Below are 25,183 nucleotides of genomic sequence, written 5' to 3'. Positions count from 1 at the left end.
CGGTGCTAGCTGAGGAGCACAGATAGAAAGAAAACCTAAGAGGCTGAATTAGAAAGCACAGAGGATTCAGAGAGGGAAGGTTGAGGACGGAATATATATAAACAAACTGGAACAGAGGGAAATAGAAAGGGACCCTGAGTAATAGGGACGAGAGGGGGAAAAAAGAGGAGGGAAAGCAGACAGGCGATGGTCTAGTGGTATTATCACTGGGCTGTTAATTTAGAGACCCAGATAATGCTCTGGGGACTTGGGTCCAAATCCTGCCATGGCAGATGGTGGAATTTGAATTCAATAAATAGCTGGAATTAAAAATCTCATGACGACCGTGAATACATTGCCAACTGTTGGGGAAAAACCCATCTGGTTCACTTATGTCCTTTAGGGAAGGAAACTGCCATCCTTACCTGGTCTGGTCTATGTGTGACTCCAGACCCACAGCAATGTGGTTGACTCTTAAATGCCCTCTGGGTAATAAATGCTGCCTAGCAGCGACGTCATCACCCTGTGAATGATTAAAAAAAAGATAAATGGGCTCCAATTTGTTGCTGCTTTGTGCCACCATCAGGATGTTTTTTGCATAACATGTATTACTTTGGTCATGAAGTAATTGTAAGCAAAATATTTGGGTGAGATTAATATTCTTTACATTGTATCATGGTTCAGACTGTCTTTTTTAAATAAACTAGAACAATATCTCTATTGTGTCCCCCATCATTTTTCACAACTAGCTGTTATTCCTTGTGGAGACCTTGCTGTACATTGCAAATCATAATTGGTCCTCCTACCCACCTCGGTTTCTTCAAACAGCCACTTCCCAGTTTTGAACCCTGTCTCTCTGCGCAGATCCCAAGTTTGTGGGCTCCTTCTGGGTCCCAGAGAGCGACAACCCGGACGATGACAAAATCTACTTCTTCTTCCGAGAGATGGCCGTTGAAGGGCAGAACCTGGGCAAGTCCACCTTCTCGCGAGTGGGCCAACTGTGTCGGGTGGGTAAGGAACGTGTGGTGATGGGGCTGGGGCAGAGGGGTACAGCTTCTGTCCCAAAGAAGCACATGTTAGTGTAGTGAGTGTGTGTGGGATCCTAGGCAAGGGCTGATGGCTCCCTTCGTGGTTGGGAGCATTGCAGTAATGCTCTGTTAGATGGTTGAGATTACAGATTGGAGTCAACTTATGTGAAATATTGAGACGCACCACACTGACTGTTAAATAGGCATGCTCCTGTATGGGCACAAGCCTGACAGAAGGACATTACGAGGACTTCTGTTGCCCCATCATCGTTGACTTTCATGAGGTGGTGATGAGCCGCCACCTTGAACTGTTGTGGCCCATATCAGCAGAAATCTCCTCCCCAGTGGGAGTATATGGATAATCGACCAGCAAAGGAGGCAAGGAGGCTCAGTGAGGACCATGGCATTTAGACCACAAACAGACCATCAATCGAGTGACAGAGCAGTGTTGAGGGGTCGAATGGCCTCCTGTTCCAAATTCGTCTGTTGTTTGCAATTTGGATAAAAGCATACAAGATCAGGAGTAGGCAATTCAATCCCATGAACCTGTTCCACCATTCAATAAGATCATGGCTGATCTGTGGCCTCACTCCACATTCCTGTCTTTGGCCCATATCCCTTAATTCACTTGCTTAACAAAAGAAAACTATCTCAGATTTAAAGTTAACAATTAATCTAGTATCATTTGTGGAAGAGCGTTTCAAACCTTTCTGTGTAGCTGTACTTCCTAACATCTCTCCTGAATCACCGGGCCCTGATTCTCAGACTATGGCCCCTAGTTCTCGAATTCTCAATCAGTGAGAATAGTTTATTGTTATCTACACTATCATTTTCTGGCCTGAAGACTTTGATCAGATCAATCCTAACCTTCTAAGTACTACAGACAGTTTAGTTGGGGTGGCACGGTGGCTCAGTGGTAAGCACTGCTGCCTCACAGCGCCAGGTGCCCGCGTTCGATTCCCACCTCAGACGACTGCCTGTATGGAGATTTGTGCGTTCTCCTTGTGTCTGTGAGGGTTTCTGCCTGGTGCTATTGTTTCCTCCCACAGTCCAAGTCCAAAGATGTGCAGGTTGAGTGGCTTGGCTATGCTAAATTGCCTACAGTGATCAGGGATGGGTTGATTAGGTGGGTCATAGGGGAATGGGTCCCGGTGGGGTACTCTTCGGAGGATCAGTGTGGACTTGTTGGGTCAAAGGGCTTGTTGCACACTGTAGGGATTCTATGAAGTGCTGTTAGGAAGAGAGTTCCAAGCTTTGGATCCAGTGATAGGGAAGGAACAGTGATATATGCAGGGAACACAATGATCAATTTGCACACAGCAAACTCCAATAAACGGCAATGTGATTGTGAGCTAATGATTGGTTTTACTGATGTTGATTGATGGATGTCATTGATTTACTTGGTGGCATAGAATAATACCAACAGGGTGGGTTCAATCCCCTCACGGGCAGAGATGATTCCGGGGGACTTTCTCCTTGTCATGGTCTGTAGCAATAACCTTACCAAACATCAGATAATGGCAGTGCTCCATAGAGGGTGTTTGCAAGTTAAAATACTGAGCAGGCTACTTTAGAAAACTTCCCTACTCTTCCTTGGTGTGGCTGGAAGCCTGGCACTGCTACCTCACAGTGCCAGGGACCTGGGTTAGATTCAACCCTTGGGCAAATGTCTGTGTGGAGTTTGTACATTCTCCCCGTGTCTGTGTGGGTTTCCTCCGGGTGCTCTGGTTTCTTCCCATAGTCCAAAGACGTGGTTTGGCTATGCTAAATTATCCACGATACGCAGGTTAGGTGGGTTAGCCATGGGAAATGTGGGAATAGGATGGGGGATGTGTGTCTGTGGAATATGCTGGGGAAGGTTGGTGCAGGCTGAATGGCCTCTTCTGTCCTGCAACGTTTCTATAATTAAAATCACATCCAATTGGGTGAACCAGCGAGGCTTTGATTTTGTACTTTATCCGGAAGAAAAGCTGACAATGCCTTAGCCTATGTAGGCCAGGGATACCAAACTTCCAGCATGCTTATTGCAGTTCTACCTGAGATCAGCTGGCCCTGCACTTAATCCATTTAAAACTTGGGACAAATGCTTGAGCTTGGAATTGTTGAGCTAAATATCGCACTAACCAACTGAGTCACCAGGTGGGGCCATTAACCATTCCAGTTTCATGTAACAATGGCCTGAGCATCAGCTACCCGATACCTACACCAGGGAGAGGAGAGTTCTCCAGACCTGTTTTGCTGGACCCATTTGTACACTTTTAATGTAAGATTGGTACAAGCCACCTTTTTACCAAAGAAAATCAGCAAAGAGCTGCAGGTTAGAAGCATCTGAGGCTGAAGATCATGCCTTTGTCATGTGTATGCGTGGGGATGTGTGTGTGTTTGTGTTTGTGTGTGTCTGTGTTTATGTGTGTGTGATATGCAGGGATGTGGTCAAATTGAATGAGGCTTTGACCTCTGTCAGCCGTTATCAATGTGGAGCATCCTGGGGGCACGCCCCCACTTCTGCCAGGATTCCTTAGCTGTCGCTCCATTGGGCAGCCACAGCTGGAGGGCTGTGAGGCAAGAGGGGTGCGGCTAGGAATGCTTTTCCCAACTCACTTGCACTGACTAGAGGCACACGCTCGGATCCATAATCACCATCAATCCAGGGCAGCGTGGTGGAGGAAGGTAAAGATGTGATACATCGCTGGGCTGGGTAGAAATCCAAAGAAGTCGAAAGAGACCCAAAGATTTCTCCTTTTCACTCTACGGCAGCAATGCTTAGACAGGCAGAGAAGAGGGGGTTATGGACTAAGTATAGGCAGATGGGATTAGTTTAGATGGCATTATGGTCAGCGCAGCATTGAAGGCTAAAAAACCTGTTCCTGTGTTTTATCGTTCTGTGTTCTCTCTAGAATCTTAATTTCGCTGCATAACACACACACACAGACACAGACGCATTGGTGCACGTGTGCACACACGCGCACGCACGCACACGCACACATACACGAACACATGCGCGCACACACACGAACACATGCATACACATGACAAATGCATGATCTTCAGCCTCAGTTGCTTCTAACCTGCAGCTATTTGCTGATTTTCTTTGGCTTGTTCATTCAGTTAGACCTCCCAGTAAATGAAAACATCTCTTCAGGATGTCAGAGATAGTAAGAACTGCTGATGCTGGAGTCAGAGATAACGCAGTATAGAGCTGGAGGAACACAGCAGGCCAGGCAGCATCAGAGGAGCAGGAAAGCTGACGTTTTGGGTTGAGACCCTTCTTCTCTTGGGCTATAGGGCTGATTTCAATGCTGACTCTTCAGTGCAGCACGATGGGAGCACACCGCACCAGTGGAGGTGCGGCCTTTTCAGATTAATCATTAAACCCAAGCCTCATTTACTTTATTGAATAGGTGTAGAAGAACAAACGTTTCAAAGAAATTCAGAAGCTAATGTCCTGACCAATTTTTAATGCCACGGTCAACAGCAGAAAGCCAGACTTTTTTTGGGCAACCATCATGTTGTTAGTTGTGAGAGTTTGCTGTGTGAAACTAATGTCCTGACCAATTTTTAATGCCACGGTCAACAGCAGAAAGCCAGACTTTTTTTGGGCAACCATCATGTTGTTAGTTGTGAGAGTTTGCTGTGTGAAAATTGATGACCCTGTATCCTACATTGTAAATATGACTACACCAACAAAGTACTTAGTTTGCTTTAAAATTGATTTGAGACTCCCTCTGGTCATGTAAAATGCGTGACATAAATGGAAGCCTTTCTCTTTTACAAAGAGAGAACACTGAATATGACAGAAGACAACCAGTTTAATGTAAAAGTTATTAATAGAGCACTCGGTGGGGAATGGAAAATTTTAATTGTCCATTAGTCTTTGGACTGGGTACAAAAATATTGCAGACGGGTGCTTGAGGATCAATGTAAGTGGTACAGTGGCTGTGTAAAGGAGATTAATATCTGTTTTACAGACGGATTTGGTTTACTCAACAGCAGATACAGAATATGGCAAAAACAAAACGATTTTCTAAAGCAGCTGAAATCGCAGGAATTCCATTTAACAATCACACATTGAAACAAAATACTCTATGTGCTGGTGATAGCAACTATAAATGGAAGGTGTCAGAGAAAATATACAGGATTAGTTGGTAGATTCTTGATAGCCCAGGGGCTAAACAGTTATGGGGGTGTTGCGGGGGTGGGGGGGTTGGGGAGTGGGAATGGGGAGGCAGGAGTGTGGGGAATAATCAGATTTGCCATGATCTTGTTGAGTGGTGGAGCTGCCTCGAGGGGGGGGGACCTCTTTAGTAAGGAAGGGGTCTACTCTTACACCGAATTTGTATCTCACAGGTCTACTCTTACACCGAATTTGTATCTCACAGGGCTGACTTGTACTTTTTGCCAATGTGTTCACAGACGCAAATTATTCCCGAAATTCCCAGTTAGAGGAACAACATTTTCTAAACTTCTGTTTATTTTTTTTGTGGAGGGTGACGTCCTATCCAAGATTAGAGGCTGATTTCTTTGTGCCCCTGTTCGGCCTCCGGGAACGAAAGCCAGGAGTTTTGGAAGATCATGTTGGCACTTGGTCCTACTCATAGCCCCTCGTCAAAGCATCTCGTGTCAAAAATCAGCTCCAGAATGGTGCACAGGAAACTTGAGCTTGTGATTGCAACTGTAACTCATCACCTCTCCATGCCCTTGATCATAGAACTAGTAAGAAGTTAGTTACTCTGTGAGACAATAGGTGCTCCTATGGCGGTAGTACCATTGGGACATTATCCAAGGGCCAAGCTAATGCTCTGGGGACATTGGCTCAAAACTCCCCATGGAGGCTTGTAGAATATAAGTTCAATAAATTCATTTATAATATCAAATCTAATTTCAGTATCTAATGATCACCGATTATTATAAAATCCCCTCTCGCTCATCGACGCCCTTATCTGACTTCATTCAGAGTCCAGCCCCCTGAGGTGGCACAGTGGCTCAGTGGTTAGCACTGCTGCCTCACAGTGCCAGGGACCTGGGTTCGATTCCAGCCTTGGGCGACTGTCTGTGTCGAGTTAGCACATTCTCCCCGTGTCTGTGTGAGTTTCTGCTGGGTGCTCTGGTAGGTGTGTCAGCCATGGGCAATACAGAGTTACAAGGATAGGGTAGAGTGGGGTAGGTCTGTGGGGGCGGGGGGGGGAATACTGTGAATTTGATGGGCCAAACGGCCCGCTTCCACACTGTAGAGATTCTGTGACTAATGTGGTTGACTTGACTTGTAAGTGCCCCCTTCACTGGCCAAGCAAGTCACTCTGTTAACAGCAATTAGGGACGGACACCAAATGCTGGATTTTCCAGTGGTGGCCACATCCTGTGAAAGAACAAAAAAAACTTGCAAATTTGAAGAAAAATGGGAGTGTGTCTGTCAAGTCATATTATTCAAAGCTATGGGCCCAGTGCTGGAAAGTGAGACTAGTGTAGATTTAGAGTAGCTTGTGTTGGTACAGACTGGATGGGTTTTAGCGCCATAGGTGTACTGTATGAGACTGAGAAGCTCTATTGCAGACTGACTGCCCAATCAAAATGATGCACCTTTAAATCCGCCCAACATCTTCTTTTTCAAACTTGACTGCATTAATGGAAATTTATTTTTAAAAATTCATTTGTGAGATGTAGGCATTAGTTACCTGGAGGGCAGTTAAGAGTCAACCACATTGCTATGGGTCTGTAGTTACATGTAGGCCTGACCAGGTAAGGATGGCAGTTTCCTTCCCTAAAGGGGAAATTGTTTCCACCACACCCCTGCCCCAACAATCAACGTGCATTCATCGTCATCATTAGACTCTTAATCCCAGATCTTTTAACAAATTCACATTCCACCATCTGCTGTGGCTGGATTTGAACCCAAGACCCTAGAATATTGTTACGTGGATCTGCTGGGTTAACAGAGCAGTGATAATACCACTAGTCCGTTGTCTCCCTTGTATGGATTAACACCAGTACCAGCATGTAAAAGCTACATTTCTGACAGGCACTTCAAAGCCATCATAAGAACTGAGTTCAAACTGAATCCAGTTCATCACTGCCAGCTCAATAGCAAGATCTCTGTTTGGGAAATAAGACTCTGTACCTCCCACTTTCTGGATAATCAGACACTGGACCTACCCTGGAAGATACATACAGCTTGACCATGTGGAATTCCCGGTGTACGGACTCAGGGAGAATTACCTGGGAAGTTGAAACTTCTGTTGAGAACTTACATGAAATCCTCTGAACTTCAAGTTCGAGTCAAAGGACTTTGAAGGGTTGTGACTTCTGTACTGGGCAGTTACTAGGCCCCAGTCAGAACTAAAGAACATAGGAGTATTGTTGTTGGTTGCAACCCACAAGAGAGGCTTAGTTCAGCAGCTGTGTGTTCTGTAAAAGCACTAGCAATTCTGAACAAGCCTGCAAACTTGGCTGGAGACTCACCAGAGATAACACAGTGTGGAGCTGGAGTAACATAGCAGGCCAGGCAGCAGCAGAGAAGCAGGAAAGCTGAAGAAGGGTCCCGACCCAAAATGTCACCTTTCCTGCTTCTCTGATGCTGCCCAGCCTGTTGTGTTCCTCCAGCTCCACACTGTGTTACCTCTGACTCCAGCATCAGCAGTTCCTACTATCTCTGATGACTTGCTCGTACTGGCATGACTCAGCTTTCCCAGCACAAAGTATGCCAGCATAACACATACTTACTTACTTTACCAGTTATTGAGGAAACCATTAAAACCTGCTCTAACTGCTGAGTAACGTGAAACTGACCCCACAAACACTCAAAATGACTCAGCCCCTGAATTATTCATACTGGTCCCCTCCAAAGTACACCTGATTCCCTCCCTACTCTCACTGGACCAGATCAAACACGACATACCACAAACCCCTCTTGTTGGAAGTTGCCTGGCACTCATGGCTTGGTTAAGACTAGACCTAAAATCTTTTCATCTGTTTTTCAGAATGACCACGGAGGTTTGAGAAGCCTGGTGAACAAATGGACCACGTTTCTGAAGGCCCGTTTGATCTGTTCAGTCCCAGGAAGTGAAGGAATTGATACTCATTTTGATGAGATCAGTGAGTAGCTTTGTGTCTTGGGTGAACAGAGTTTTTCTGTCTATCGATTGAGTTGGAAAGCAGCTATGTATATAATGCCTAATAAATGTGAGGTTTTGCAGAGGCTTAATAAGCAAAGAAGATAGTGCCCAGAGGCTGTTTGTATCTCGTGGTCTTTGGTCTCTAAGAGAACTTCATTGATGTATCGTATCCCCTTTCATAATCTTAGGAAGCCCCAAAATGCTTTGCAGCCTGGGAATATTGTGTCAATCAATTTGCGTACATCAAATTTCAAGAAAAGTATGAAAAGACTATAAAGAATAAAAATGCAAGTGTTTCTCAATCACGCAGAGTGCAGATTATGAAAGTACTGACCTTTAAAGTTGCTGATATGTGTATCAGGGTGTGGCACGGTGGCTCAGTGGTTAGCAATGCTGCCTCACAGCACCAGGGATCCAGGTCTGATTCCACCCTCGGGTGACTGTCTGTGTGGAGTTTGCACATTCTCCCCATGTCTGTGTGGGTTTCCTCACACAGTCCAAATATATGCAGGCTAGGTGGATTGGCTGTGCTAAACTGCTCACAGTGTCCAGGGATGGGTCTGGGTGTGACGCTCTGAGTGTTGGTATGGTCTTGTTGGGCCAAAGGGCCTGTTTCTACACTGTAGGGATTCTATGAGATGTATAAATAAGCTGTTATTTTTGTCTGAGATTTCTCCTGGCCATCATTTGACTTCTCCTGAGACTGGATTGGACCCCAGATGCAGTGACTACATTCGCTGAAGTGGTCCATGTTTTAATTTGTCACCCTGATTAGCCAATTATTCTGGGTAATGGGTGTGAGCTATCGGTGCTTAGGGCCTGCCAAGGCCTAACTCACCTGGATGCCTAACGCTGATTCTGTTGCAAAGCTTGAGGTTTCTTTGATATGGACTGCTGACAGGCCATTTAGCTTTTCTCCTTCATTTAGGCCAATCTGTCATAACGATCTGGTTGTGGGACCTGTTGCTCGACGGTGAGATGTGTCGATTTAGGACAGTACAGACCTCCTGGGCCAAAGGGCCGCCTCTGTGCTGTGTGATTGTGTGCTATCTCCACTCAATCTCATCAGCTCCACATCTCTCATACCTTTGTGGAAATATATTGATCTTCAAGCTGAATGCTTTAGTTGTTCCAAAATTTGGAGATGAACACAAACCACATTCCAGACACCTGTCGTGTGGTTTTTAACTCACTCAAGGGATGTGGCATCTCTGCCTAGGCTGGCATTTATTGCCCGTCCCTAATTGCCCAGAGAGTAGTTAAGAGTCAACCATATTGCTGTGGGTCTGGAGTCACGTGTAGGCCAGACTAGATAAGGATGGCAGTTTCCTTCTCTAAAAGATATTAGTGAACCAGATGGATTTTTCCAGCAAAGGATTCATGGTCATCATTTATCTGCCATGTGGGATTTGAGCCCTGGTCCCCAGAACATTAGCTTGAGTTTCTGGATTAATAAAATCAAGAGATAATACCACTAGGCAATTGCTTCCCCAAAGTGTGTGCGTTCTTTAATTCCTACGTCTGCTGTTGGAGTCACTGACTGGGATTTCCCATCCCCGATTTCGCTCCAAAGTAGGATGGGGCTAAAACTGAAATTTCTGGAAATCTCTGGAAATTTCAAGCTGAAAGGAACGCTGATTCTAATGAAACAAAAACAGAAACTGCTGGGAAAGCTCAGCAGGTCTGGCAGCATTGATGGAGAGAAATCAGAGTTGATGCTTCGGGCCTGGTGACCTGTTCTGAGAACTCCTGAATTCCTGATTCTAATGAATAGGGTTACAATGAAAACCTCAAACAATGACTTACTTCCAAACCAGTTCACAGTGGCTGTGGAATACATACATCTGCAGATAGTGGAGTAATGATTGCTAGAGTTGTTAAATACCAGAGGCCAAATGTTGGTTAGACAGAGTCCTGGCATGCACTTTACTAGTTAGTCCTCTACTCACATTCCAGCAGTAGCAAACACTTTTTATATTTTTATATATATATTGTGCATTTTTTTTAGTTAACCTTTTGATACATGGTACAGAGCTAGGTGGGGCTTGAGCCCAGTCCTCCTGTCTCAAAGATAGGGACACCACCACGATGACACAAGAGCCCTACACACTGTAAAGCACTCCCCTCAATATCCTTTAATAAATATATAACTATCATCGGTTTCCTATGTTCTGCTTTGCCTTAGGGATCACTACCAGACCCTACTGGATGATAATGAGAGTGAATGAAGCTCTGTTTTTCTTTATTTTACACCAGGGGATGTCTTCTTCCTCCAGACGAGAGATCGCAGGAACCCTTTAGTCTACACGGTCTTCAGTACTTCAAGGTGAGAGCGCCTGGTGTGGATTTACATCAGCTGAAGTCAACGCCAACGGACTGGGCTAGGAGAAAGCTCTCTCTGTAGGTTAAAGAAACTCTGACTCAGTTACTTGACTGTTGTTCGTGACATGAATGAGATTTAAGTTCACATTATTCTTACTCTTTCATAGGGGTGCAATTGTTGGGGCCAACATTTTGTTGCCTGTTCCTCATTGCCCCTCGTACAGAATGGCCACCTGGGCCATTTCAGAGGGCAGTTAAGAGTCAATCACATTGCTGTTTGCACACCCATAATTTTTAACGGGAGGAAATGTAGTCTCAGAGGATAGGTGACGTGTTGCTTGTGTGTAGTCAGCTACTTTCACCATTTACAAAAATGTGACATTTTCTAGGAACGCAGACCCTGCGCGTGATGGGACCTTTACGAATGTGAGAACTGGTTTTTATTTCAGATTTACTTAACTTACTGGAATGATGCCAGGAGGGAAGGATTTTAGAAGAAATAAGATTAGAGAAATTGACTTTATTGCCCTTGAATCAGGGAAGATTAAGGGTTAGTGTTATTGAGGTATCCAAAATTATGAACAGTTTTGATAGGGTGAAGAAGGAGATTCTGTTTCCATTGGTTGGTATGTCAGTAGCTGGGAGGGGGGATCACAATTTCAAGATTGTCAGCAAGAGAGCTCTGAGTGAGACAAGGAGAATCTTCTTTAATCAGTGAGTTGGTCAGGATGTGGAATATTCTGTCTTGGAGAGTACTGGAGGTTGATTCCATTGAAGGTTTCAAAAGAGAGCTGAATGTATATGTGAAAGGTAAGAATTTAGAGGGCTACGGAGATAGGGCTGGAGAATGGGACTAGCTGGGTACCTCTATCAGGAGCTGGTACAGCCACAATGGGTTGAATCACCCCCTGCAATGTAATATTCTATAATCAATCAATGACATTGAAATTCCCCATCTGCCCTGGCAGCATTGAATTCGTTTCTCCTCAATTGTCAGTCCAGGCCTCAGGATTTCTAGTCCGGTTAGGTAACTGGAATGGCAAAAGACCATATCTTCATCACCATGGAAACCTACCCGAATCACTCATCACAGTGATGTGCAACTGTCCATTGTAAGGCTCTGCTGCCCTCATTATTAAATTCTATTGAGTAAGCAAATTCTGCAAGCCCAGTCAACTGTTATCCAGCGACCTTAATGTGTAGCCCATGGGAATGGGAAGGAGTATGTGCAGCGCCACACCCTTCACATGAAAGGTTTTCAGCCTTAAAATATTCAAAGTTACTGATCCAGACCATTGCCCACACCTAACGTCATCAATGTCCTGTGGGAGAAGATGGTGAATCGCTTTTCCCGAGCATCAGTTGAACTTCCACACTGTAGTTGCCCTTGTGCCAGCATGTCTCTGCTCACTTGGGATCTCGCCTCCCTTTGCTTGTTTCCTGTGAGGTGGTATCCATCTCCTTCCAGGATGTGGCTTTGCCAAGAATTCTGGTGAGAGATGTGATGGTTTGTGTGGAGGTTCATCTCGAGCAGCTCCACGATGCAGGATTCTGCGCTCTATAGGCTATTCCCAGGCACGCGTACTGAGACAAATGTCAAGCATCAACTGCAGATGGAGGTCCACCAACTCGGTTTGAGGTGCTCTTTGTTTCTGCCCTAAACTTGATGGTCTGCCAGTGTGAAGAGTTGTCGATAAATGGGTGTTACAGACTGGCACACGCCAAGGTCCTATTGAGCTGAAGGATGCACTATGGCTTGGCTAGAAGCCTCAAAGATGCAACCAAAAGCTCTGTGGAGCTCTTCCTAACCTCCAGCAAAAACAGAAGTTTCTGAAAAAGCTCAGCAGGTCTGGCAGCATCAGTGGAGGAGAAAGCAAAGTTAATGTTTCGGGTCTGGTGACCCTTCCTCAGAACTGCTGAGCTTTTCCAGCAACTTTGTTGTTGTTCCTGATTTACAGCATCCGCAGTTCTTTTGGTTTCTATTTCCTACATAACCTCCCTGTGCGCCAGAGCTGATGGAGGCAATCATCCAAAATGCCATCTGAACCACACTATTAACCTGTCCCGACACCTTCAGTGATCTGCGGACAAGCATCCCAAAATCTAAACTTCATCCTCTGAGCTTCCCAGTGTCCTGCCATTTGTTGAGTACTCCCTTGTCCTGTTCCTTCACCCAAAGTGCACTGCCTCACATTTATCACGGTTAAATTCCATTTGCCACAAATCTAATCAACCCTTCATGCAAAACAAAAACCCTTGGGCTATAAGATAGAGAATAAACCAGTGAAGGTTTAACACAAAGTGTAAATGTGCACTTTAGTATAAGCGGCAGTGACAACCGGGGTGGGGGGGGGGGGGTGGGTATGATGTGTTTTATTAAAAGAAAACCCCTGGTCTGTTTTCCATTTGAAGCAAAGTTGACCTGCTGCTGAATGTATCTTTGGGGAAGTAAGACAGAAAGTGCAGGTCACAAAGTTCTCTGGAGTTGCAGCTCAGGGTCTAAGTGATATCTGCTCCTGACTCAACCGTCAGGTCAAAGGGACGTTGGAAAAGTTAAACAGTGCGTTTAGATCATCTGCCAACTCCTTCCCTATCAAAGTGACCGAGGGTTGAGAGGAAGACTTGAGGTGTTGAGGTGATTTGCCATGCATTTCCCAGAAAGAAAAGTTAAGATTCTCATCTCTGGGTGCCACCCCTTGTCCCACTCACTTGTCCCTCCCACTGAGGCCCTTTACAAATGGCAATGACATAAGGTGTACGATATTCTCTCACGCTTTCTTATTCATTCATGGGATGCAGTGAAATGTGAAATGGCCTTTTGTGCAGTTTCAATGTGTCTGACTTGTTACTAACTGCTTTATACTTTGTTTCAGCAATGTCTTCAAAGGCTCAGCTGTGTGTGTATATAGCATGAACGATATCCGCAGAGCTTTCCTGGGACCCTTCGCCCATAAAGAGGGTCCAAACTATCAGTGGGTACCATACCAGGGGAAAGTGCCATACCCTCGGCCAGGAATGGTAGGACACAGTTAAAATGCGACATGAACGGAGTGAGCCAATTATGAGGCACACTGAAAGTAGCATCCTTTCCAAAGTTGTGAATGTTAATTTGTTTTGACTTTGTGACTCAGTTGAGCAATGTCTAAGTGGTTGCCAGATTGTATCAAGGAACATATTCCTTCACTTGTTCCATGGAAACAAAGGCTTTTTGACCCTTGGAACCTGCTGTGCCGTCTGTCATGATCATGGCTGCTCATCCAACTCAATATACTCATCCTGCTTTCCCCCCACACCCTATGATCCCTTTAGATTAGATTCCCTACAGATTAGAGTCCCTATAGTATGGAAACAGGCCCTTTGGCCCAGCAAGTTTACACTGCCCCTTGAAGCATCCCACCCAGACCCATCCTCCTAATAGACACACCCCTGAACGCTACGGGCAATTCAGCACGGCCAAACCACCTAACCTGCACATCTTTAGACTGTGGGAGGAAACCAGAGCACCCGGAGGAAACCCACGCAGACACGGGGTGAATGAGCAAACTGCACACAGACAGTTGCCCAAGGCTGGAATTGAACCCGGGTCCCTGGTGCTGTGAGGCTGCAGTGCTTACCACTGAGCCACTGTAGACCTGAGGACTGCCGCAAATTCCCGCTCCTTCCTGTTGGAAATAAAATGCAGACCATACTCTACCAACCCGTGTTGCAAATCCCAAAACAAAGTGTCTCCTGTTGGATTTGATTCTATGATTGGGCAACACTTGCAAAACAATCCTGACAGTGCTACATTGACAAGCGATGTAACATCATCAGCTGAGTTCTTCTCATGGCTCTGTTTACTTAAAGTGCTATTCCTTAATCTACAGGGACTTATTCTCTGAAAGCAAAAGGAATATTCTTAAACCTTACGCTTTTTGACCTACACAGTCCCACATTTAGCTCCTGCTTCCTTACAATTTTAAACTATGTAACTTCTTCTCTTCCTCAGTGTTTCCATCCTCATTTCAACCATAATTTGAAACTCACGTTTTCCAGCAAAAACAAGTTTACAGTCCATTATCTTAAAGATCTGGACAGCACCCAGTCTTGGGCTGATACTGGAAAATAATATTTGGACTGTATAGGAATTGGGAAATGACCATCCCAGTCAATCATCTCTCCTTGAATTTCAATGATGCTACCATCACTGAACCCCCCACTATCAATTGTAAGGTGCTGCTGCACTCTCTATTAAATTCTACTGAGTGAGAAAATTCTGCAAGTCCACTCAAATGTCATCCAGTGACCTTAATGTGTAGCCCATGGGAATGGGAATAGGAATGGGAATGTGCTGCACCATACCCTTCACATGAAAGGTTTCCAGGCAAAAACTAGGGGTTATGTTGACCAGATACTGAATTGGACTGGTCATATAAATACAGTGACTACAAGAATGTTAGAGGTCGGGAAATCTGTACCGAGTAACTCATCCCGTCAGCCCCTTCCACCCAACCTCCTAAACCATCTCCTGGAGATCTGCCATGGTCCCATACATTTATGGAACTCTCACCTCCTCTGATAATGCCCACCTACAACCACAGTGGCAGTAACCCTGACATGTCAACCTTTGATCCAGGTCAAGCTCCAGCTTCAGTATTCCACTGCCTTAGAAAGGCGATATATGAATGCAGGTTGTCAGTGACTCATCTCCAAAAGAGATTGTTCATGTATTGGCCTGGGTGATTGGTTGCTTGGCTATCTGCAGGATCATAAGCCATTGGTGGAGACGTAGGCCATTCAGCCCTTCAAGACTGCTCTACCATTCAGTGAGATCATGGCTGATCTGATAATCCTTAACCCTGCTTTCCTGACTTTCCCCATATCCCTTGATTCCCTTACTGATTGAAATATGTTTATCTCAGCCCTGAAAATACTCACTGACTCAGCCTTGACAGCCCTTTGTGGTAAAGAATTCCACAGATTCACCACCCTCTGTGAAAAAATTCCTCATCATCTCGTTCCTGAACAGATGATTCCTTATCCTGTGATTATCCCCTATACTCTTGGACTCTCCCACAAGACGAGACAAGTTTTCTGCATCAATTCTGTTAACTCCTTAAGAATGGGCATTGATGCTGGGACTGACCTAGTCTCTGTCCTATCTATATTCTTCTACTTTTTAAGTCATTGATTAACAAAGAAGGGCAAGAATCCTGGCCTGATCCCCCTTGCTACCCATCTGGACTATTGTGAGGTGACCTGTATGCTGCAAATTAACCCAGCTACATAGATTCAAGCTCAGACCATTTTGCCTCAAATAGTCCAGAACCACAAGGCTGGTAGAACAAGAATCAAAAACAGAGAATGCTGGAAAAGCTCAGCAGGACCACGAGCATCTGTGGAGAGAAATCAGAAATAACAATTTGGGTCTGACCCTTCCTCAGATTCTGTTTTTGTTTCTGATTTCCAGCGTCTGCAGTTCTTTCATCCTTTTACTTCTGATAGAAAAATGATGCTTTGGGAAAAAGTGGTCACAGACTGAAGGCAAGCGATGAAAGAGGATGAAAATCAGGATCTGGAATGTGGGTGCAGGCAGATTCAGTTGTGGCTTCCAAACGAAAAGTTAATAAAAGGTGAAGATATGTATGAAGATAATAGCATTTTTCAGGAACTTTGCAGAAAATAAGAAAACTTGCAGGAAGATAAGGAAAGGCAAGGGAGTAGGACTGGATGAGATATTCCTGCACAGAGCCAGTGGGGGAGAGAGGGCCGAATGACCTCTCTTTGTGCTGTAATGATTCTCTGATGATAATATAGAACAAGAGGTACATGCTTTCATGGTATTTCTAATTTGGTATTTTGTTCAGTATTGGTAAATAATCCATATCGTATTGCAAAGGAGCCAAGGCTTTGGCACCAAACTCTTGTTGCCATTAGAAGCATATTTTCCTCTTGTGCTATCATGTTCCTGAGCATTAAGGTGCTCTTGTTTTTCATCTTCCCAGTGCCCAAGCAAAACCTTTGGGGGCTTTCAATCAACCAAAGAGTTTCCTGATGACGTCGTGCTGTTTGCTCGCAACCATCCCCTGATGTACAATCCCATTAACCCCATTGGCCATCGACCAGTCCTGGTGAAAACCAATGTTGACTACAGCTTCACTCAGATAGTGGTGGACAGAGTGGATGCAGGCGATGGACGCTATGATGTTATGTTTATTGGGACAGGTATGTTTGCCTTTTAATTTACCAGCTACAAGCTGTCTCTGAAAAAGCCTTTCCTGTTTGTATTGGCCTGCTGCAGTCCTCCAGTTTAGCTGTTCCTTTGGACTTTTAGATATCGGGACAGTTTTGAAAGTCATCTCGGTGCCAAAGGAAAGTTGGCAGAACATGGAAGAGCTTCTTCTCGAAGAGCTGCAAGTCTTCCAGGTACAACATGGAATAATGGGCCCTGGATCTGGATCTTCACGCACAAGTACACAGCATGGAAAGAGGCCACTCAGTCCGCTTTATCTATGGTGGTTTTTTGAAAAGAGCTATCCAGTTAATTCTTTACACCTTGACTACACCACCACGCCGCCGTGCACCCCACCACCACCAACCGCCGTATCTCTGCATGTTTTCCCTCAAGTATTTATCCATTTTTCTTTTGAAAGTTACCGTAAAATCTGTGCCCCTTTGGGACAGAGCATTTCCAATCACAGCAACTTGCTGTATAAAATAACTAACCCTCATTGTGTCTCTTACCAAGTACCTGAAATCTTTGCTCACTTGTTACTGTTCCAGTTACCGCTGGAAGCAGTTTCTCATTATTTTATCTGTCCTAGCCTCAGAACGTAGCTTGAACATTGGCATTATTGTCATATTTTGGATGAAACACATGGTGGTCTGGAACTGATGGGATTTGGCAAGATGATCAGATGTGCATCCAGAGATATTATTGGGCGGTGTTGTGGCTCAGTGGCTACACTGCTACCTCACTACACCAGGGACCTGGGTTCAGTTCCATCCATGGGTGACTGCCTGTCTGTGTGGGCACAAAATCCCCACATAATTCCTCCCACGGTCCAAAGATATGTAGGCTAAGGGTATTGGCCATGCTAAGTTGTCCAGGGAGGTGCAGGGTAGGTGCGTTAGCCAAGGTAAAATGCAAGGTTATCTGTGTAGGGTAGGGGTCTGGGACTGGCTGGGATGTTCTTTGGAAGGTCAGTGTGGTGACAATGGGCTGAATGGCCTGCTTCCACACTGTAGTGATTCTGTGATTAAAAGTGCTTAGAACTGCCATATGAGGAGACAGAATCACTCTTCTGTTGATTTGCACAAGTACCCTTAGGTTCTGTATTGAGGGGTGAGAAAGCAGGTCCTTCACAGGAGCCTCAGACAGTGTAGGAATTAAACCTGTGTTGTTAGTGTCAGACTACATTGCAAACCAACCACCCTCCATAGAGAGATAGTAAGAATTGCCAATGCTGGAGTCAGAGATAACACAGGTGTGGAGCTGGAGGAACGCAGCAGGCCAAGCAGAATCAGAGGAGCAGGAAATCCGACATTGCGGGTCTGAAGAAGGGTCCCGACGTAAAACGTCAGCTTTCCTCCTCCAGTGATGCTGCCCGGCCTGCTGTGTTCCCCCAGTTCCACACTGTGTTATTATCCTCCATTGGAGCTCGTGGCTTGCTTATGAAACAGTTAGGTATATCTTTACATTCCCAGGCTATTTTTCAAAGCTTTCATTGTAATACACTGGACATATCCCCTCCAAATGCTGTGCACATACAACATACCTTCCTGTGTTTGATCCAAATATCCTACACAACTTTCCAACTGAAACCTATTTAATACCCTGGCATTGAAAGCTAATTTCACACCGGAAGTGGTTTTGAGGATCTTCCTCACCTCTAAGCCATGTTCTAACCTCATCGATCTCTTCTGTTGCAGGACTCTGCGCCTATAACCAGTATGCAACTCTCATCAAAACGAGTGAGTAGAGAACCTTTATTTTGAGATTCTAAGCCCTCTAAGAAGTTTCTTTCAATTGGCAAGTACCATAATGTGATGCATGGGAGCTAAATTGTCTGAGACGTTTGAGATGAAGCAGAAAAGGCTCAGAATCTTGGCTATCAGCCTGCAAAGGTTCTGGACGTTGAACACCAGAATTCCAGTCAACGTCCGCTACTAATTTGATAGCATCTTAGCCAGGAAGCTATTGAAGATGCTAATCTCGTTGCAGCTGAGTAAAGAGGAGTTGAATCTTCATGATGTAGGTGGGTTTGTCACTGTAGATCACTTGCTTATGCTAAAAAAAAGGGAGGCATTCCATTCCGTAGTTTAAAGAACAGATTTCCACCAAAGATCATGTTTAACCAATAGTGCTTTTCGTCTTTTGTTGCAGCAGACATCTTAAAACATGAAATTGCGTCATTTTTTCAACCATTAGTTGGACTTTCGAATTGATTTCTATAAAAGTATCAAAGTATAAAAAGCCTGAATGGAATGTTGACATTTAATTTCCCAGGAACTAAGCATTTCTGAGCAGCAAGAAACTTGATAGTAACTAATTTGACCATGAAATCATTGCCGTGAATGCCTGATTTTTTGTTTCTGCTGTAATTTCTTCACAGAAATGTTGTGAAATTATCAGGATCGTTCGTAAATGAAGATAAGTTGTTCTCATCCCTTAATCTTTATGCGTGTCTGCCTCCTTGTGTATGTTTTGTTTTTAAACAGCAACAACTGTACATTGGCTCAGACACAGCCATCTCCCAGCTGCCTTTGCAACACTGCAGTATCTATGGGAAAGCATGTGCTGAGTGCTGTCTGGCCCGAGATCCCTACTGTGCCTGGGATGGAAACAGCTGCACCAGGTACCTGGCGAACACCAAAAGGTAAATGGAGAGAGAGGGAGGATCTCTTCAATATATAGAGAATAGGAGCGAGAGTAACTCTTCAAGCCTGCTCTGCCATTCAAATGGCTGATCACCCAACTTAGCGCATGCCCCTTTGCTCCCTCCAGGAACAAAACCTAACTCCTTCAATGTTTTGGCCCCAACAGCTTTCTGTGGCCGAGGATTCCATGGTCATCCTGCCACCGTGGGTCATCGTTTTATCACAGAGCTCTTAATGAAAGAGGTCATATTCCCCCATCCTGGGACCATCATTCAGAAAGACGTCTCATTACGTCATACATCTGAAATTATTCCGAAGTGCTCCTGAGTTGGGTGGCTGAGTCCAAAACCCTGTAATTCTCTCAGGAAGAGGTCGGATACCGATCCGGATCCCAGCAGGAACTGTGGGGCCTTATGGGATGATTGAGCTTGTTCTTCTCTCAGTGAAGTATTTCTTGACGTCGGTCCCACATTTTTCTCTTGAGCCAGTTCCGAATGTCAGGGATGAGCAATGTTGAAGTTGACAGTTCGCCATCGTCCTGATGCTTCAGCAGTTGGGCGAGTGGTCCTCACAACCATGGGATGACTGTCAGTTTAAAACATGCAGGCGAATGTGCATGTGAGGGTTGGCACCGCATTGTTTAACGATACCAGACCAGTGATCCCAACTAGTAAGACGAATAAGTGCAGGACTTATAGAGTTAGTGGTAGGGCTCTGGGGAGTGTTCTTGAACAGAAAGACCTAGGAGTTCAGGTACATTGTTCTTTGGAAGTTGTATCACATGTAGACAGGCTGATTAAGAAGGTGTTTAACATGCTGGCCTTCATTGCTCAGACCTTCTGAGAAAAGGAGTTGGGACATCATGCTGCGGCTGTGCAGGGCATTGGTGAGGCCACTTCTGGAGTACTGTGTACAATTCTGGTCGCCCTGCCATAGGAGGGCTATTGATAAATTAAAGCGGGTGCAGATAAGATTTACCAGATGTTGCTGGGAATGGAGGCTTTGAGTTATAAGGAGAGGCTGGGGGCATTTTTCACTGGAGACAGGAGGCTTATAAAATCATAAGGGGCAGAGGTAAGGGAAATAACGAACATTTTTTTCTTAGGGTAGGAGAGTACCAAACTAGAGGGCATATTTTTAAGGTGAGTGGGGAAGAACTTAAACGGGACTTGAGGGGCAACATTTTCACATGGTGGGTGGTTCGTATATGAAATGAACTGCCAGAGGAAGTGGTAGATGCAGGGTTAGTTACAATATTTAAAAGGCATTTGGACAGGTACATGGATAGGTAAGGTTGAGAGGGATATGGGCCAAACGCAGGCAAATAGGACTAGTTTATTTGGGGAAACTTGGCTGGCATGGACGAGTTGGACCAAAGGGTCTGTCTCTGTGCTGTATGACTCTACAACTGTGATTTACAAACAGACTGATAAAAGGAACCAGGCCCCAACCCCAGGGGCTGTATTGTATAAAAAAACATTTTCACTGCTGCAACGTATGAGATTGCCTCAGTTATTGATGCAGATTTGAGTGCTGGAGACTCATTTCAAAGTTAAACTACACAAAATAAATGCAGCACTGAGGGATCCCACTGTGTGGGGTTCGTTTTGGTCTGGTTGATGGTGAAGATGGACTGTTCTGATCCTGTGGTGTTTTTGGAAGAAGCGGAGGGGGTCGTCCTTTTGGCCTGGCAACAATTCCCACTGCTCCCTCTGACCACCAATCCTGAGATGATCAATTATGCATTAAGTTGTCTGTGAGATCATGTGGGAAAACTGGCTTCACCATTTTCCAACGTAACAGTCATTGCATCTCAGATTGTAATGAATTAGGTGAGGAGCTTCAGTATACAACAGGCCAAGCCTTCCTAATATTTGTGTACCTTCACAGGCGATTTCGACGTCAAGATGTGAGGAACGGAGACCCCCATACGCTTTGCTCAGGAGGTACGTTTATATCAATATCGATCCTTTTGTTCCACATCGGTGCTCAACATTTTGTTGGGATTCCTCCCTAGCTAATATTTATCCCTCAATCAACATTGCTCAAAGATTAACATTTGTACAGATACATAGATGGGATAAGTATGAAGGGATGGGGACTGAATGCAGGCGAATGGGGCTAGATTAATTGTGAAAACAGGGTGACATGGACAAGGGTCTGTTTCCACGCTGTAAACATCTGTGATTCAATTTGATCGTGTTTGCTGTTTGCTGTGTGTAAATTGGCTGCTACTGAGCAGAGAGGGCCAATCCCCGGTTGTGAGACTAAGTGGGGGTGGATTTGAACTTGTAAGGCAGGGGGATGGAATGACTAACAAGGGCCTACTTTTGGACACAGCACCAGAGAGGTCAAAAGAGAGATGCGGAATGGGGAAGAGGAAATGAGGGAAGGTTTGAGCATTGTCAGCGAACAAAGAAATGATTGTCTTCCAAAGGGTAAGAAAGAGATGGGTATGGTTAAGTTGTATCTGTGTAAATGCACAGGGTATAGTGAACTGTTCAGGTGAAAGCCAAGCCTTTTGAACAGGCCTTTTCTGACCAGAAGAGATCCCAATGATCCAAAAATCTGAATCTTTGCCCACTGCACCGTCTCCTCAGCCAAAATTTATCTGCCCTATCTTCTTATTCCTACTCTCAATAGCACTTGGCACCAGGAATAATCCAGAGATTATTGCCTTTTGAGGTTCTGGTCTTGAAACTTCAACATAACTCACTACATTCGCCCTGCAAGGCCTCAACCATTTCCCTAATTGTGTCATTCTGCTGACTTCTCACTCTCCCTTTGACCATATATTGCAACCACTCTGAGATATCCATGCTTTTCTGAAGAAGAGTCCAGACCTGAAATGTCAGCTTTCCTGCTCCTCTGATGCTGCCCGGCCTGCTTTGTTCATCCAGCTCCACGCTGTGTTATCTCAGACTCTAGCATCAGCAGCTCCTACTATCTTTAATGCCACTCTGAGCTCATGCTGCAGAGTCTCCTGTCCATGCACCTGACAAGAGAGTCTGCTATAAGGGATGTTGATGACAAATGTTCTAAATTTGCAGATGGTACTAAGCTGGGGAGAGTACTAAGTTGTGAGGATGATGCTGAGTGACTTCAGAGGGATGTTGACAAATTGGCCAAATGGGCAGACACCCGACAGATGAAACTGAATGCAGAGAAATATAACGTTAATGCATTTTGGTAGAAGAAGCATGCAGAGGCAATACAGGGTCAAGGGTACAACTTTGAGGGGAGTACAGGAGCAGAGGGACCTTGGGATTCGTGCACACAATTTTCTGAAGGTGACCAGGCAAGTTGCAACAGATATTAAGAAGGTTTATCGGATCCTTGTCTTTATAAACAGATGTAGAGTATAAAAGCTAGGAAGCGACACTACACCTCTGCAAATCATTGGTCAGACCACACTTAGAGTATTTTGTCGAGTCCTGGAGATCTTATTTAATGACGGATGTTAAAGCCTTACAGGGAGTGCAGAAGAGATGTACTAGACTGATACCAGGAATGATGCGTTTTAATCACTAAGGAAAGATTAGAGGAATCGGGCTTATTCTCCTAGGAGCAGAGAAGATTAAGAACTGATCTTATTGAGGTGTTCAAAATTATGAACAGTTTTGACAGGGTTAAGAAGGATATTCTGTTTCCATTGGTTGGTATGTTGGTAGCTAGGGGTCGCAATTTCAAGATTGTCAGCAAGAGAGCTAGAAGTGAGACGAGGAGCATCTTCTTTACTCAGTGAATTGGTCAGGATATGGAATGTGCTGCCTGGGAGAGTACTGGAGGCGGATTCCATTGAAGGTTTCAAAAGAGAGCTGAATGCATATGTGAAAGGGATGAATTTAAAGGGCTATGGAGACATGGCTGGAGAGTGGGACTAGCTGGGAAGCTCATTTGGGAGCTGGTATAGACACGATGAGTTGAATGGCCTCCTTCTGTACTGTAAAATTCTGTGATTCCCTGTGGTTCTTTGGGATGATGATATGGATTCAAAGGGTCATGATGACAGAGAAGAAGGCTCTTCAGCCCATCGTGACTGAAAGTGAAACCTCCTGGATGTGAGTTTGCTCGCTGAGCTGGAAGGTTAGTTTTCAGACGTTTCGTCACCATTCTAGGTAACATCATCAGTGAGCCTCCGATGAAGTGCTGGTGTTATGTCCCGCTTTCTATTTATCTGTTTAGGTTTCCTTGGGTTATTTCTGTGTTGGTGATGTCATTTCCTGCTCTTTTTCTCAGAGGATGGTAGATGGGCTCCAAATCAATGTGTTTGTTGATGAAGTTCCGGTTGGAATGCCATGCTTCTAGAAATTCTCGTGCGTGTCTCTGTTTGGCTTGTTCTAGGATGGATGTGTTGTCCCAATGAAAGTGGTGTCCTTCCTCATCTGTATGTAAGGATACGAGTGACAGTGGGTCATGTCGTTTTGTGGCTAGTTGATGTTCATGTATCCTGGTGACTAGCTTTCTGCCAGTTTGTCCAATGTAGTGTTTGTCACAGTTCTTGCAAGGTATTTTGTAGATGACGTTCGTTTTGCTTGTTGTCTGTATAGGGTCTTTTAAGTTCATTAGCTGCTGTTTTAGTGTGTTGGTGGGTTTGTGGGCTACCCTGATGCCAAGAGGTCCGAGTAGTCTGGCAGTCATTTGCGAAATGTCTTTGATGTAGGGGAGAGTGGTTATGGTTTCTGAGCCCGTTTTGTCTGTTTGTTTGGGTTTATTGCTGAGGAATCGGCGGACTGTGTTCATTGGCTACCCGTTCTTTTTGAATACGCTGTATAGGTGATTTTCCTCTGCTCTGCGTAGTTCCTCTGTGCTGCAGTGTGTGGTGGCTCGTTGGAATAATGTTCTAATGCAGCTTTGTTTGTGGGTGTTGGGATGGTTGCTCCTGTAGTTCAGTATTTGGTCCGTATGTGTTGTTTTCCTGTAGACGCTGGTTTGAAGTTCCCCATTGACTGTTCGCTCCACTGTGACATCTAGGAATGGCAGTTTATTGTTGTTTTCCTCCTCTTTTGTGAATGTTATGCCGGTAAAGGGCATTATTGATGGTCTTGAAGGTTTCCTCTAGTTTGTTTTGTTTCGTGATGACAAAGGTGTCATCCACGTAGCGGACCCAAAGTTTGGGTTGGATGATTGGCAGAGCTGTTTGTTTGAGTCTTGGAGTGTTGGAGGTGAAACCTCCACTGATAACCTCTAGGTACTTTGGAATGAGTAAACATCCTGTTCAGCTGAGCCTTCTTCCAAAGGGTCAGTCTGTGCTAAAGGTCAATGTTGATCCAAAAGCCTTGGAATTATGCAGGAATTCTTTGCAACCTCACCAGGCACGAAGCCCAACGTTAGCGTTTATGAATATTGATGATGAATAAGATTGTGTTGAGTGAAAACACGTGACTGCATGAGTTTCTCAATGTTAAGTTTGATTTGTCTTCATTAAAGGTTGATGGGGAATTCGTCAGGCTGGTGCATATTTACCATCCACATATTTGGGAATTCCAAAATGTGGCTTGTAAGTGCAAACTGACTGATTTCTCCTTTCCACCAGATTCACCCCTTTCTAGCCAGACACCAAGCTTTTTAAACCAATTCTCATTCCCTGCCTAAATGGGATTCTAATCATGATCCCCACCATCAGTAGGGTAAGGAGGCAGTTCTCAAATTCCTGCCAGGATACCAACTGAAAGCCCTGCTTTTAGCACCAATTTGACTCAGACCAGCTAGGGGAGGTGATGGCCTAATGGAGTTATCGCTGGGACTGTTAATCCGGAGACCCAGATAATGTTCTGGGGACCCAAGTTTGAATCCTGCTATGGCAGATGGTGGAATTTGAATTCAATAAATGCCTGGAACTAAGAGTCTAACGAAGACCATGAACCCATGGTCAAATGTTCGGAA

At 44.8% G+C, this 25,183-nt stretch overlaps 1 protein-coding gene across 10 annotated transcripts in view; it reads left to right on the top strand.

The window, feature by feature from the left end:
• The window catches only part of sema3b (sema domain, immunoglobulin domain (Ig), short basic domain, secreted, (semaphorin) 3B), a 414,455-nt gene that overhangs the window by 376,888 nt on the left and 12,384 nt on the right, over nucleotides 1–25,183 (top strand). For all 10 annotated transcript variants that reach the window (XM_048547716.2, XM_059649747.1, XM_059649746.1 and 7 more), the window contains 9 exons: nucleotides 844–986; nucleotides 7,982–8,096; nucleotides 10,373–10,442; nucleotides 13,312–13,456; nucleotides 16,423–16,642; nucleotides 16,752–16,843; nucleotides 18,350–18,391; nucleotides 19,139–19,296; nucleotides 21,188–21,243. In XM_048547716.2, the coding sequence (XP_048403673.1) occupies nucleotides 844–986; nucleotides 7,982–8,096; nucleotides 10,373–10,442; nucleotides 13,312–13,456; nucleotides 16,423–16,642; nucleotides 16,752–16,843; nucleotides 18,350–18,391; nucleotides 19,139–19,296; nucleotides 21,188–21,243 (1,041 nt within the window). The remainder of the gene's footprint in view (nucleotides 1–843; nucleotides 987–7,981; nucleotides 8,097–10,372; nucleotides 10,443–13,311; nucleotides 13,457–16,422; nucleotides 16,643–16,751; nucleotides 16,844–18,349; nucleotides 18,392–19,138; nucleotides 19,297–21,187; nucleotides 21,244–25,183) is intronic.

Source organism: Stegostoma tigrinum, chromosome 11 (assembly GCF_030684315.1).
Source record: "Stegostoma tigrinum isolate sSteTig4 chromosome 11, sSteTig4.hap1, whole genome shotgun sequence".
NCBI lineage: Eukaryota > Metazoa > Chordata > Chondrichthyes > Orectolobiformes > Stegostomatidae > Stegostoma > Stegostoma tigrinum.
The sequence above is the reverse complement of the archived record's forward strand: the minus strand, read 5'-3'. Positions and strand labels throughout refer to the sequence as shown.